Here is a 16,195-nt window from a genome sequence, read left to right on the forward strand (position 1 = left end):
TGTATGTCTTTTTCTCTAAAAAAACCAATTAATTCTTAGCAGTGCTTTGAGTTTCAGGATTGATCCACAGACAAGATGATTATACAAAAGAAGCAAAATAAATGTCGATTTGTTGGGGGGAGGTTAATTATGGGTGTGTAGAGGGGAAATGAGAAATAATTATATTTTATAACAGTTGTAAGCACTAATAATTCACATCTGTTGATTTAGCACTGGGTCTGCAAAGACTGCACTTGGCCCTAGAGTTCTTCCCAAACTACCTCAGAAAGGTAAGATTTCTCTTTGTGGCTATTCTTATAATGATATCTCTTATATGTGGGTCAGAATAGATACTTGTTATAAATATATGGATCTTTTCAGCAAAAGTTCTATTTCTGAAGTGCCATAAACCATGAAAACTTTGCAAAACTTTAAGGATTTTTGGAAGATGAGGAAGGTTTTTACTAAACTCAAAAAAATAGTTAGACTTATGGATCATAAGGAGGAAAGCAGAAAAAAGAACCAAACATGAACTAACTGAAGTTGGAAGACACCTCAGGAGGTCTTGTGGCCCAGTCCACCACTGGGAGCAGGGCCAACCTTTTGTCATTAGAGGCTGCTCAAGGTTATGTCCAGTCACATTTTGAGTATCTCCATGGATAACCTCTCTGGGCTTACGTTTCTATCTTTGACCACTCTCGTTGGTGAATTCTTTTTTCTTCCTAGTATCTCTAAGTCCAATATCTTGATACCCTTGGAGCAAGCTGTATCCATGTCATGTCCTGGCAATCAGGGTTGTTGCCCCTATAACTGCTTTGAAAAGAATCAGGTACTGTTACATGCTCACTTGTATAGCAGTGACTGACTTGCTGAGACCATCATCCCAGGGAATACCTTAGGGCCTTTTCTTTTAGAAATGTTTTTTCTAGTCTCTCATTCAGCAGGTTTTATTTAGGTTTTTGCAGTTCTTACAGCAGTTGACTGTAAAGTTGAAAGCAGACCTACTTTGTAGCTCTGTCTGATACAGAATCCATAAAAAGTATGTTATGAGAGGATGATCATGACAGAGCCTGAAGGTCAGGAAATGCTGCTTGTCCAGACTCCTGAAGCTAGATGACTGAAACTGAGAGTGCAAATCATTTTAACAGAAATTGAAAATGTGAAATTTCAACTGTGTTAAATTACAATTATCATGGCATGGTAACATCTTTTGAAAGAGACACCAGTGACACCACAAGGCACCACTGCAAAGGAAGTTAACACTTCCTCCATTCAGATGGTGCAGGTGAAAATTTCAGATAGGCCAAATCAGAGCACTTTGATAAGGGATACTGTCAGGGGTTTTCGTATGATTTAAGGCTCAACCCATGTGCATCATCAGTGGAGGTACCTTTGCTACAAGGTAAGTCTTGGAGACAAAGCCATATGCAGGTGTCAACACAGACAATTTTTAACATGAGGCGTGTGACAGTATCTATACAATTTCCTTCATGGAAACTATGCAAAATGTTCTTTTTTTGTTGTTGTTGGTTTTTTGTTTTTTTTTTGTTTTGTTTAGTGTAAGTAACCGTAAATATAGCACAGAAGTTTTACTGCAGTGGGTGATACCCAAAGGGAGTGTTGTTGCTTTCAGGCCACCTTTTTGGCTGGTAGAATATCATAGTACAGCAATGCTGACTACAATAAGAAAATACTCATTCTAGTGAAAATGTGTTGCTTTCTTCATGGGTTGTAACTTTTTTCTCTCCAGTCCCCCTTCATCTGTTATAACATTAGGGTTGTTTGGTTGTGGTGTTTTTTGTTGTATTCTTATGGTTTTGTTTTTAAGGTAGATTAAGTCAAGTTTTCTTAAGGAACTTAGCAGTGGAATCAATACATGACAGAAAAAAACCTGTGTGGAAAGCTCTTTTCAATTTCCTTTCATGAAATCTGCAAAATACACATTTTAAAACTTTTCATCTTTACTAAATTGTAAATATTTGCAACAATTCAGTTTTTTAGCAGTTTTAGTTTGAATTCTGTAGTACAGTTTACTCTATACACTGCGTAGACACACATGCTCATTTGGTCTCTTGTGTGAGATTTTGCAGGTACTAATCCTGAGACTCAAGAGGGGTTTTTTTTGTATGGAATTCAGTGTTATAATGAATAATGGTCATTAAGACCATTTTTGTTACAGTTATATCTGGATCTGTAGGTTGTTTTGCAAAATACATCTTTTCTATTGAATTTTTTTTTCTAGGTCCAAAAAGCAATCACTTTATTCCATTTTAAGTAGATAGTCTATAAATTCACACCTAGTATTGTTGCAATAAGCATTGCTGACTTCCAGGAGGACCAATTAAGCGAGACCTCTGTGAACAAGGGTTACATAAAGTCATATTATTTTGCTTTTGTCATAGACTAGGAGGATTTCTGGGCAGTAAAGGGCCTGAGTGGCAATGTGATCGTTTACACAGTTGCAGTCTTGGTATGTGCCTGACTTCTTTAATAATAAAATGAGATTGTGAAAAACATTTTTTTGCTCTTTTATTTTAGTGGCACTAAGGAAAATAGAAACCAGTCATCATCTTTCAATAGATAAATCCCATCAGCACATGGAAATGTTTCAGAAGCCCTCACTGTCTATCGATATACCACAGAAACCACAACCTGGAGACTTGCCCCCAAAGCCTCTGCCTCTGGAATTAACTCAGAAACCTCAAGTGGGAGATTTACCCCCAAAGCCTGGAGAACTACCCCCAAAGCCTCACCTAGGAGACTTGCCACCAAAACCACAGCTTGGAGACTTACCTCCAAAGCCACAAATGAAGGACCTTCCTCCAAAACCTCAGCTAGCAGATATGTTGGCTAAAACTCAAGGTGGAGAAGCAGCTCCAAAGCCTCAGCCCTCAGAAGCAAATCAAAAATCTCACTCCATAGATCTTTCTCCAAACGTACAATCTCGAGACACCGTCCAAAGGCAACCATCTGAAGAGTCCAATGACATCACACACACCCTGCCAGAAACCCCTGTGCCACTCCCCAGGAAAATAAATATGGTAGGTAGTACTCCAGCTAGCTGGAAGTATCAATGGAAGGCTTTGAATTTACTGTAGGACTTTGTGTACACCCTTGAGCTGTGCACAGAAAGCAACATAACATTATGGGCTGGGGTGGGGAATGTGGGGCTCTTTTTGTGCCCCAGGCAGCTTCAGCAAATGCTGGGGGTGTATGAAGCCTCCTGTGTGCTGAAACAAATACTCATAGCACAAAGCAATAACCTTGGGAGCATGACAGTATATTTAGATTTACTGGGGGCCTTGGGCATTTTTATCTGTGCCAGTCATAATTCCAAACGAATTGGTGGTTTTGTCTGTTGCCTTTGCTCACTGTTTTGTAGCCTTAGATTGCTAGAATATTTATATATTTGATTCCTGTAAGCTTTAAGAAGCGATGTTAGTACCTATTGTGGGTAGGTGCAAAATTTAAAGCAAAGTCAACTGTAACAAAGTTGTAAATGTTCTGTCACGAGTGTCTAATGCTGATGTACTGAGGGGGTTACCACAGCTTCAGATGCATTGCTGAAGTGGCAAAACTGACATTGCTGGATGGTGTGTAGTAGCAGAGCTGGAACTTTTAACTCGATTCCAACCCCCAGTTCATCTCTGCTCATCTGGCTAACCAGTGAAATTCCCAACAGAGGAGTCTTTAAGCATATATAGAATGAAATAATTTTATGAAACTACAGAGCTCTCTTAAGATTTTCATCATGAAAAATAGATCAGAAAGGGGATGGTTTTGTCAGAGTGGCTATGCAAAGAACTTATGTAAAAGGAAATAAGACTTCCATTCATGTGGTGAAAGCAGAGGGTGAATTTCTGCCTCATGCTTGTCTGAGGAAGAACATTCTGGAGCTATCACTCTGCTTGGCTTCTGGCATGGACTTGCCTGTAAGCTCCTGTCATGAACTGAGAATGACAGTGTGGTTGCTTTGGCTTTCCTGAGTGTTCTGGAGATGAAGTATTACAGGGATCTGATCAAAAGGTGTCAGCAAGTACAGTTGGTTAACTTATGTACTTTTAAATGTAAACAGGCAAATGATGCTGGACATTCTCAGCTATTTGTCACTCTATTAAAGAAGAAAAGAAAGCAAATAGTGGATTACTTGTTTGGTTTGGTTTGGTTTTTTTTAAACTGTCACCCTACATCCTACAGAAGAATGTTGAGGAAAGATTCAGGGTTCTCCAAGCTCAGCCATTTTCACAGGTGCAGTAAACTCAATAGTTCACTGTCGTGCAGTGCTCAAAACTATTACACATCTGTGATAATCACTTCCCAGTTTTCTGCACACCACTGCATGCACACTTGTATCTCCTCTTGCTCAGTGCAGTCTTTTTGCTCAAGTAATAATGTGCAAGAATTCCTCTTAAATGTATCCTGCCTCCATTTCTTCCTCTGGCTGTATCCTCTCTGCACTGGTGAAATGCTACATCCCAGTGCAGCAGCAAGACCAGCAACAGCAGCCACCAGTACTTGTGGGTATTTCACTCCTGGGTTTGACTATTTAGCCACTAAATAGAGAGGCATAAATTGTTTTATTGGAAGTTTTAGCAAATCAGTCGTTCAGAAATAGAAGTTAAAAATTCCAATGCTGATAATCTATAAGGATTTGAAAGGATATTTTTAGAAAAGGGAAACTTGCTCTGAGTGGTTCTGAAATCACACTGAGCACTCGACTGTTCTTTTGTGTGTGTGTGTGTTGGTTTCTATAAGGGAGACAAAATACTTATTTGTTTAAAGTGTTGAATGTAAATAAGAGCATGGAAGGATTATTAGTAATCACAGCATCTCGTTACCATTCAGTCTTAAGCATAAAACCTTAATAAGTACTTGTTGGATACAAGGACTTGATGGGGGGTCATGGTATTTGTTTCATAGTCACAGATTACATTTCCTGGAATTGCTTCTAGTTCTTTACACACCAGTGCCCCAAACTGTGTTCTGGAACATATGTGCTCTCTTCAGATCCATCCTTTTTTTAGACCTTCCCACGGTTAAATACACCTTGGGCTTGAATTCTGCTTTGTACCACTCTCTGTGAAAGGAATAGAATGTTAAAATCTCATCTGTGGCATAATCTGATGGAACCAGGAGCAATTACCATCATTTTTCTTGTGCTCTTACAAGCTGAGTTGCATACAGTGCTCTAAGTTTAGAGAAATGTAAATTTCTTTATTCACTTTATTGAACGAGACAATTTTTACCTGGCACAAGTAGTTGTCTCCCTTCATCACTGAAGGATTGATTGGAAGTGCTTTTAGTCAGTAAAGGTGCTCTGGAGTTGAAAGCTGGGGCTGGTCCAAAAGGGCCATTCTTTATTGATAGTTGAGATTTTTGTTCAAATTATATGAATATCTTTAAAAACAGAGAGGAATCATTCTTTGAAGTGACTCCTTGCTGCAGCAAACCTTTGCTGTAATAAAAACCCCCTTCATCTCATATGAACTTCAGGTATTTCTGTTCATTTGGGGTTTTTTTTAGTCTTATGTTAACAGCTTTCTGCCTTGGATCCTCCTGTAATTGTTGTTTCCCTCTACCCTGAGTTTAGTGTGAGTGCTTTTTGCACTGTGTCTGTTCTGCTGTTGAGCTGCAGGGATTTTTTGGTTTTGGCCAAAACAGGGAGGAATTTCAAGTGGGTAGGTAACAGCAAAGAGAAGACTCCCTAGGAAATTTCCTCTGTGAAAGTTACTTTTGGCTCAAATTCCTCTAAACCTGCTGACTTTTTCCTTCACAGTCCTTCTGCTTCTCATCTCCTTCTGCTCTTCTTGGGTTTTTGCATTCTTGTTATCTGACTACTTCTGTTCAAAGCAGGAACTGTAGGTTTTGAAGAAATGTGGGTATGAAAATACAGGAATTTAAAGTAGCAGGAGTGTTTTGCTGTGAATATTGCTTAGTTACTCTATTTGGAAATAATGTAAGTAATTTTCCCTGCCGTGAGAAACATATGTTTGGGGAGGAGTCCATGGCTGAGGCTTTTTCATGTGAATTAGCAGTATGCAGCAAAGTATGACCTAGAAAATACTTGGACTCAGAATGGTTGAGCTGTGAGAATATCCAGTGTGAATTATCATCAAAAAATAGTACTGCCATCTGAAACTGAGATAGTTTTAGTAACATTTGGATGGAAAAATCACTCAGAAAATAATTTCCAGTCCTGTAAGCAGATCTGAAATCAATGAATACTGTATTTTTGCACTAGATCCAAAAACAAAACTGTAAAGAATACTGGGATTTCAATGCAGCATTTTCCTCAGCCCTTACTTGTCTTGGAACATTCAGAGGAGACTGGATTTCATTTTCTGTTCATGGTGCTTTCTTGATGAAGTGTGTATTAAAGGAGAAAGAAGCTGTTTGTATAGTGGAACAATGTAAAGATGCTTATTTAAACTGTTTTCACTGGAGGAAGCAGAGGTTACTTAAAGCCTCTTTAAGGGCTACATGTTAAGCACAGCACTACACGTTCAATTCTGTTGGGAGTTCTGAATCTCAAGAAAAAGGAAACCTACACCTGTGTAGGTAACTTTTTATTATTATTTTGTTTAATATCCTTGTTGAAGCAGAGCTCTTCTTATTTTTATGTCCCCAATTGCAGGGAAAGCAATTGGTAGTCTTCACCTTCTGGTAAAATAGAACAAAACTAATAGGCAAAGTTCATATCCTATATATGTTTTCCTCATGGCCTTCATGTCAAACTTCATTCTATTTTTAGGGGAAGAACAAAGTTAGGCGAGTGAAGACCATTTATGACTGTCAGGCAGATAATGATGATGAGCTCACGTTTGTTGAAGGAGAAGTAATTGTTGTAACTGGTGAAGAGGACCAAGAGTGGTGGGTATGTATCTTTGCCTTTTGCTGTTCCACATAACTTCTTCATGACTTTTATAGGAAACCCTCTTTTTCCACATGTGGAGGGTTTGTTGTTAGTTTGGTTTATAGGTGGTAGGTTTTTTGTTGTTTTTTTGCCTGAGTTAACATCCAGCCCTAAACCATATGAACCAAGACCCCCATTCTCAGGGAGGGAGAGTCTGCTGGAACCATCTGCACTAGGTTTGGCTTTATTGCTGGCTCATAACACATGTATTTACACATGTCCCTCTCTGTAATGCACACTAGCCTTTCATTGCCTGAAGAAGTGGTGATTTTTACTCCATTTTACACACTTTGTGAAAAATGAGATTTGTAATAATCTTCAGTTCACCTGAAATGTTAAATTATAGCTACAGGAGTTGCTGGAAGGCTGAAAAATGGTTTGTAATTGCTGTTATAATCTGATGATTTACCTCCTGAAATGAGAGGCAGATCACATTTTCTTTCCCTTTGTGTCTCCCATGGCACTGGTTCATAGCAGTGCTCCTGTTCTGGACTGAACACTGTCTTTGATTCGAGTGCTAACACCAGGTTTTTTAACACCAGCCCTCCCTTTACACTCCACCTCCTGTCCCCAAAGCCCTGCTACGTAATACTTCCCTGCCAAAGAATTATTACCAGAGAAAATGAAACATTTCATTTGATTAAAACAAATTCTGATCACAGTGCTGCCTGTGATTTCCTAATCGAAGTGCAGCACAACCTTTGCTGTTTTGTTTCCAGCTACACAGTCTCCTCTCACTCATTGAAGTGTGGAAAAGCTGGTAACAGAAGAGCAGTGCCCAGTGCAAAGCTGCTGTGTTATCCATATCGTCCAGTCCCTGATTACCATTGCATTAGTTGCTGAATCTGTTCTGTGAAGTGGCTTTTTAAGCCCCTTGGGTACAAGCCTGACAAGTTCCATGAGGCACTTCAGTCTGAGTGCTTCTGAGAAGGGAAACGAGGGCTGTTGACTCATAGGCTTCAAAAATTTGGCTCTCCAAGAGGAAATGGCCAGCCCTGCATGTTTCCCCTTCCCATTTTGTGAGCCTGTGGAAGAGGAAGGAGGTACACTATTATTCTGCAAGTATAAGCAGCACTGCAGGAGAATGAGAAGAGGGCTGTGTTGTCAGTCAGGACTGTTACTCCAGTGCCATCGGCTTGACAGTTGTTTATAATTGTGCATTTTAAACATGGAAAGTTCATATAAAAGATTCCATTATTTTTTATTTCTTTTAGTAAATTTCTTAGCTATTTCTTTATAAATTGTCATTATGCAAAACATGGAGGAAGTTGTACATGATCAACGTAATCAGACAATACTGTGGGGTTTTTTAAAACACTAGTATGCACCTAAATCATTAGGTATCACACTCATTCAGTGAGAAAATAGCTGGGCTTTGGTCACTTGAAGCAAGTGAAATATGCAGATTATCATAAGTAACTTCACAATTGTAGCAGACATTTTCCTTAAGTAAAACGTTCAGGACTGATTTAGTTAATTAAAATAAATAGCTTCTGTTTTGGTGAGATTTTTGATGTCCAGTGATGTATGTAAGTTTTCCCCCAAATCGGGAGTTTTGTTCTCTTTAGATTTAATCGGCTTCATTTGTCTTCTTTCTAATCTGCTTGTGTGTTTTCATTTTGTTCCTTTACACAAACTGGCATGTTAACTAAGGTCTGCTACAAACTGTCCAAGAGCTTGCAAAGGCTCTGGGAGCAGCACTGCTGCTTTGGGATGAAGTGAATGCAGTTATGAGGTCTGTGTGTCCACATGCACATCTGTATTTGTACGTTCTTCTCCTGTGTTGCAGATTGGCCACATCGAAGGACAGCCAGAGAGGAAAGGGGTCTTTCCAGTGTCCTTTGTGCACATTCTGTCAGACTAGTAAAAACAAACAAACAAATCCTAAACTTGAGCATTGCACATTCTTCATGCAAGACGGGCTTTTTAGCAAAAGCGAACGCTGCTGCCTCCCTGTAATCCTGTGCACAATTGTATATATAGCTGCTGTTACAGATTAAGAATTCATTTAAGTTTCACCTCATGAGGTTGAATTCTATGTATTGTAAATATACTGTGTTATTCTGCCTTTGCCAGTATTATGGTAGCCTTGGAACCTGGCACGCCTTATTGGGTTTGTTGAAGCCATCCTCGGCATCTAGCACTTCCAACTCTGTCCGTGCTGTCCCTCTCCTGGGGACTGCCAGCTTCCCAGCACAGGTGGTCTCCATCAACCATGTAACTGTACAGAAATGACTGTTCCTAATAACTTGGTATTCTCAATATACAACTAGCAGAAAGTTAGAATGAGTGAATGGTTTTGGACAATTTAAAACTCAGTCTGCAGTTTATAAGTGTATGCAGTTTACAGCTATGAAACCCACTTTGGTATTTATTTAATATAGTGCTCAGTTAAGTGTAATTATGAAGACAAATATTCACTGACTCTACAGATAACAGTAATGTTTTACAGTGTGCATACAGCATTTCATGTTTATATTATGTGGACCTATGCCAAACTGTGATTGCAGTTCCCCTGTGATATTACCTCACTATAAAAGGTTACAAATTTATTTCATTCGAAAACTTATTTTAATGACAATTAGTCATATTGTTCTTTAGTAGGTATATGTGAAATTTGCTGGTTTCTTTCACTCAGTTCTTAGTGACCAAGGACTTCTAGCAGATGTTAACTGTTGACATTATGCATGCATTTAGACGCTTACTTGAAACCTGCCTTTGTACAAAAGTAGTACTGTAGTCATGTAGCTACATTTGAGGAAAAGAACATTTTAACTTACTTGCTATTCAGATTAATGTGAGCTTGCACCAGTATTTGTTTATAGCTAAATTGGCTCTTGGAAAAATGATTTTGTGGATTTTTTTCCTCTGTCTTCAACCTCGCTAAAAGTTAGTTACCTAAAATACAATTTTTACGTGGTGATATAAGGATAAATTTAAATTACTTTTGATGCTCTAAAAAGGTGGAAGCTAAGATGACCTCTCTTGCATTTGATCAGGCTGCTAAGGATAGAGCTCAGATCTCAAGTATCAGGCTGTTTCCATAGAGTTCACTCAGCTGCGACAGTAACAGTTGTAACTCAAAGCACCAAGTAACAGACAACTGTTTATCCAGCTAATTTCTAAGAAAATCTTTGGAAGGCTACATTTGACCTGAGGTTTCTTGAACGTCGGTATGAAGTCGCATTGCCAGAAAACACTTCAGTGTATTACTGGAAACTTTAATTTCCTACATCACTTTCAACATAATTTTTAAACTTCTGAAACATCCTGCGGTTGTGTTTCTCCCATGGTTTGTCTGTAGCAGGTTCCATGACTTTTCATATGTAGTTTTGTATTTCTTGCTTTAAATGTTATTTTGGCTTCAGTACCTAGTGCTGCTGTTTCAAAGCAGATTGTCTTGGCTGCATGGAAAGATTTTCATTTCATAAAAGCACATCTCAGACTTTCTGAGGTCTTTCATTTCTAATTCAGTTTTACAAGACTGTAGTCAGTGAATATTTAATTCTGTTTGTGGTTAATTTAGAAACAAATATCAGTCTAAATCCCACATGGAAAAAAAAGGCAAAAATAATCAACTGTTAATGGTTTTATCATGTATAACACAAAATTTAGTCAAAAAACCACCATGCAATGAGTGAGCCTGCTGGCACCTAATCTTCAGTATTACCAGCTCCAGTATTTCAGATTTTATTCTGGTTTTTATGGAAAGGAAGTCAGGTTTAGCAGTTATTTAGCATTCCATTTTATCCGTTACTACAATGTTTTAAGTTGCATTAAAAGAACAAAACCTATTCACTTTTGTGGTCAATTGTATTTTTAAGTGATCTTGAAATAAACTGATAAAAGCAAATCATATAAAGAAAACCTAGGCATGTAAAATTATGTAGAGTCAAATGTCTATTCTTTTCTACGCTCTTTAAAATAGTATACATATGCATTTTATAAAATTAAATTAGTTCCATCGGGAACAATAGTTCTGTTTATTCTGGCTTATTGTGGGTCATGAGAAATCTGAAAATGTATGATATTGATTGAGTTTAAGTACAGTGTTATATTTGAACTCAATGAGCCACTGTCTGCAATTTTGTATATGACATAGTATTTGGAAAGTCTAAATCTTTATGGAAAATTAGCTGATAAAGGGTTGGGGGGAGGGGCAGGGGAAGGTGCCCCCAGAGGGGGAAGTTTGCTCTGCAGATGATGTCTTATTTACTGTTGAACAACAGTTGCTATTTATTTTTTTATTACATAGTACATCAACATGTACAGAAATCAGATCTGGTCATGCCACTAGTTAAAATCTTGACTTCTCATTGAATGTTAAGGTAAAACATCAGTACACATGTCTATTCACATGTATTTAATGTGACAGTTTTTGAGTACTGTATGTGTTAATTTCTACTTTTTTAATATTTAAAATTGCTTTTAAATAAATGTATTCAGTTGATCCCAGATATCTGAACGAGGCCCTTTTTGTCAACTGGAATATCTTCTAGGGAGAAGGTCTGGATTACAAACAGGTAGAACTAAGACACTTGAAATGTTTTCTCTTGAATATAAAGCACTCCTTATATATAATGCAATTAAATGTGTATCTCTTTAACAGCTATTAAATATGGATGCAATTGCCTTTATCTGGAAAACTTTACTTACTAAAGTTAGCATCAAACCACTTACTTTGTCCATGAGTTTCGATTGCTTTCTCTCTGGCTTCAGCAGGCTCTGTGGGAAGTCAGTCTGCTCTGCCTTGTGTTCCACAGGGGCAGGAAGGAACCTCTCAGCGTGGCCTGCTGACCGTGTACAGCTGCCTCTGGCCATGGGGAAGATCCCCCAGCCTGACAGCAGCTCTGGCACCAGCTAGAGCAGCACTAACCTTTCCTGGATGGAGTGACTTTGGTGCTTAGACTTTCAGTTCTGACCCAGCTTGCCGAGGTTATTTTTCCCCCCTGCCTGGACTCAGTTCTTGGATGTTTCTTATTTAAAGGCCCATTCCCATCAAAACTACTCCAAAAAGAAAAGTCACTTGAAATTGCTAGAAAGCAACTACAACATCCTTTAGCCAGAGGAAAAGCTGGAGTGTGGAGCTATCAGATCTCGTTTGTATCAAAAATAGGAAGTGCCAGAGCACAGGGCTCTGGAGATTGCTGTGGTGAGAGCTTCTTCAGCACTGAATTGTTGCACTGGGCTTGTCAGAGAATATTCTGCGCAGTTAGTTTGGGGTTTTCAAATTTACATAGGCTAAACATATGGGGGGTGATATATGGGTGTGGGGCAGGGGAAATGGTCTGGTTAAATACTCTGCTCTTGCTGCTCAGTTTCTACTGTGTCACACTGTCTTAGATAACAGAATGCAGAGAGCCATTGATTCCAACATCCTCAGTTCTCTGTCCTCCTTGTATTACAAGCTCTTCAGTGACATGTATTGATTTCCTTTCCCAAGTCAAAATTGAGGTGGATATCTCATATACTGTTTGGAGCAGGAGAGACCAAGACTAATGCATGCCCAGAGAACTCTCTTGTTCAAAGTTTCAGTCTGCTTATCCTTCCACTGGCAAACCTAAAGCTCACAGTTAAACAGAAAACTGGTAACCTACACCAGTGATAGCAGTGCAAATCTTAAACAGCAAGGAATGAATCTCAAAAATAGCTCCCTGCTGCACAACAACCCCCCAAACAGTCCAACCCTATAAATATGATTTAATTGTTTTCAGCTGCTTCCCCCTCCACCAACTCTCTAGTTCTCTGTGACAGTTCACCTGAGCATCAACAGGAAACAACTTTACTTTGCCCATGATCTATGCTGTTAGGTAGTTTCATGGCACTCACACCTTAGACCAGGAACCTTCCTATGCCATGAAACCAGAACATGACAGGGGCAGATGTTTCTAAGTTCAGCTTCAGACCCTAAGTTCTTACAGACAAATCAACTCAAGAGTTTAAGGCTCTTGGGGATACTTTTATTAGACCCTTTAGCCCTTCTGAAACACAGCTGGAAGCTTTTCAGGTGGATACAAAATGCACACACCACTGAAAGATCTTTTCATTTATATAGCTGCAAGCCAAAATTTTTCTTAGCTAATACAAACTAACTATTCCAAGTTGTCTTAATGACACTTTTAGGACTATCCATAACATGATTTATAGCTCTGTCATCTGCTGAGGAAGTGCTCAAATTTCTTCTGGAGATAAGCTAAGTGCTGTTTGTCAACTCGTACTTAAGCTTACCCACCCTGTGCTGCAGCAGGCACAAAACCTGCGAGTCTTGGCTAGTTCTGGTCAGCTGCTGTTTGGGTAACAGTAAAAACGATAGTGTGTCATGGTACAGGCTTTGCCTTGTTCCTCTGTAAATTACAGAACAGATCCTCCTGTCTGCAGGGAGGCGGATGTCTGCTCGAGTCTTTTCATAATAGTGGGGGCAGGGGACAAACAGTTTGTGACAGCTGTCACATCTGCTGACCATGTCAGAGCAGAGGAGAAGCTGATCAGTCATTTGCTGCACCACCTGAAGAGTGTTTTGAACAAGCTCTAAGCTTACCTGGAACTTTAAATCCAGTGTTAATTCTATTAATGCTGTTCCTACCTTTGTTCATGTAGTGCCTGATCAGAAACATCCCTTCCCTTTGTGCTTGTTGCTGAAAGGCTGTGTGGGACTAGGTCCTTTCCCACCCAGGATTTTTTCCCCCAAGGATTGAAGATGTTTTTGTGCTCTAGTTACTACCAGAAATTTAAGAATCTGATTTCTCTCTCACAGTCCAATTGCATAGATGAATCACCCCTGAACAGTCAAACTCAGCTACTCTAGGATGGCTGTTTCATTGTATTTACACTCGTTCACTTCAGTAGCATTAGACTTGTTTTTATGGTAGCTAATTAATCTCCCTAGTCTTTCCCCAGGGAATGCTCCAGGAGTAATATGCCACTGCTGCCTGTAAACTTACAAGCTTAAGTCTGAAGCTGCTCTTAAACCTAGTTTAGCAAAGTAATGTTTTTCATTTCTCCCCAGTCTCACATCCCTGCTCAGGCAGCAAGTGTCACCACACCTCTGAGCAGGAGTTCTTAGTGTGTAAATAAAAATCAAAGACTTACATATTGGAAGGGCCTGAAATGTGCTCCTGAACTTCAGATGAAGGAGAGACAAGCCACTTGGAGCTGAACGTGCACAGAGAGGTCAGCATCTGTGTGGTGGTTAGGCAGGGGCTTTCTGCTGGAGCCTGCAAGACTTCCTTAGTGACCTGGTGACACCAGTGACCACGTGCTGCTTTAGACACCTCAACGACAAAGCAGACATTTTTTCAAATTAGTAAAGATTCTACTGCCTGCAATCACCTGTTCATACTGCAAACCATCCCATCCATAGCTCCAGGCCCACATACCCACTTGTCCTAGCCTTCCCTTTATTCACAGAGCTGTAGCTCTGCTTCACCAGCTGTAGGCAGGAAAGCAAGAGCCCCAGGTAGCTGAGCAGTAAGTGAGCTGCAGCCAGCCACATGCTTTCAGTTCAGCTGCGACTTTATTGTGTGGAAACCCACCCAGGAGCTGGAAAAAAAGCCTTGTGCAGCAACTCCAGGTCCATTGCAATAGTTCTGATCTCTGGATAGAAGCATGGGGATGAAGGGCAGATTTGTGATCCAGGATATTCCTCAGTCTCTGTCCTCCCCACAGGAACTGGGCCAACTTCTGCAGCAAGAAATGGGAGAACAAATGCTAAACCTGCCTTGATAGGGTGCACATAGCTGCTGACCTGCTTAAAAGGGAAGTTTAGCAGCTTGGGCATCTGGGGAGCAATCACTGAGCTTCATCTGAAGTGAACTTACACCAAGCGATGCTGGAAGATGGGGACTTCCAAATCTGCAGAGTATGGGAACAAATCTGAACTCTACGTGTGCTACAAGGTGGAAGTGTGAGAAGAGCAGGAGATGGAGACCATCACAAACCACAACTTGGACACCTCTGAAAGAGTATTAATGACTCCATTGTTGATCAATCATAAGGAGTCAGCAGCTCTGTGAGCACTGCCTATAGGTGTGCCATATACTTACCTCAGAGCTCAAGGTAATGCAGAGATTCAAGTGAAGTGAGGATCCCTTGTCGAGGAAAAGCTGCAAACAATAGTTGGGGAGGGAGGGCAGTGGGGCAGTGAGACCATCTGGAGAGCATTATGCAGGTAGCTGCCGTAGTAGCTGGGCCTTGTGAGGGAGCAGGAGGCATCAGATGTGCAGGCAGGACCTGTGCCCAGGGCACAGTGGACAGGAGCATTTGGCTGTAAGCAAGGAAGTGCTGCTGCCCTGACAGAGCAGTTCCTGTCAGCAGGGCCCAGGTCCACTTTCCAGATGTGGTTCTGGCCCTGCCACTACCTCCTTGGAGCAGGTCTGGAACAGTCACCTCGCTTAGGGACAGATTTTGCACAGGATCATCCTTTAACTCAGCACCTGTGTTCCCAGCCAGGTCTGTCTGGATGACATGCTGCTGAGTCCAGCAGAAAAGCTCCTTCTGTTCCCCCTTCGCTGCTGGGATGCAGAGAAATTTGAGATGAAATAAAACAATACTAAAATTGGAGATGGAAAACCCCTCTCTACTCTAAAACCCTTGAGAACAGGATTTTGTTCCTCTCACTTGCCTGGGGCATTGTTCTGCCTAAATGTTTTTCAAGCAAAATGCAGCCTCTGGTGGTGTTTATTTAGATGAGGAGCTGCCAGGGTCATTGCCTCCCTCTCTCTCTGTGTAGCAGGTGCCTGCACTGCTCATGATCCATCGTTTTAGCTGCTTGCCTGGTGGAATGTAAAAGAAAGCACTGAATGTGGTACCTTTGCACAGGGTTCTCCTTACCTACATGACTTCTCAGTCCTCACTGCTGCCCACACCTCCATCTGCTTTGGGTCAAGGATGGGACTTGTAGCCACTGTGGCCACCACAGCAAGATCTGTGCCATGACATGGGGCCCGGGGGTTGCAGTGAGTGGTAGCCCCTCAGCCCCCACCAGTGCCCAGCAGCAAAATGCCATTTAGAGAAATTACCTTAAGACACGTTACCCCCAGCTAATCCCTGTCCCTTCCTGAGAGGGATTGATGGTGCAGGACAACAACAGCATCTGTTGCTGGAGGGAGAGCTTCCTGACGAGCAGATGGGGATGCTGCGTCCCGGGGGGACCCTCACTCCTCCCAACACCAAGATGCCAACGTGAGATGGAGGAGAAACTGAGCAAGGCACCTCAAAAAAATACCACAACCACCGCGGGGTGCGAGTGCAGCTCCAGGGATGGAAGGAGCTGTTGGGGTTTAAAGGAGAAATTCCGCCTTGATG

The 16,195-nt window shown here is 40.8% G+C and overlaps 1 protein-coding gene across 1 annotated transcript in view; it reads left to right on the forward strand.

Annotated features, from left to right (window-relative positions):
• The window catches only part of ASAP1 (ArfGAP with SH3 domain, ankyrin repeat and PH domain 1), a gene marked incomplete at its 5' end in the record, with an annotated part of 58,414 nt that extends 47,065 nt beyond the window's left edge, over positions 1-11,349 (forward strand). The window contains 4 exons of the mRNA XM_009073048.1: positions 211-269; positions 2,518-3,020; positions 6,731-6,853; positions 8,682-11,349. Coding sequence (XP_009071296.1) covers positions 211-269; positions 2,518-3,020; positions 6,731-6,853; positions 8,682-8,756 — 760 coding nt within the window. The remainder of the gene's footprint in view (positions 1-210; positions 270-2,517; positions 3,021-6,730; positions 6,854-8,681) is intronic.
• Positions 11,350-16,195: the final 4,846 nt, after the last annotated feature.

This window comes from Acanthisitta chloris, unplaced genomic scaffold, assembly GCF_000695815.1.
Source record: "Acanthisitta chloris isolate BGI_N310 unplaced genomic scaffold, ASM69581v1 scaffold21130, whole genome shotgun sequence".
Lineage (NCBI taxonomy): Eukaryota > Metazoa > Chordata > Aves > Passeriformes > Acanthisittidae > Acanthisitta > Acanthisitta chloris.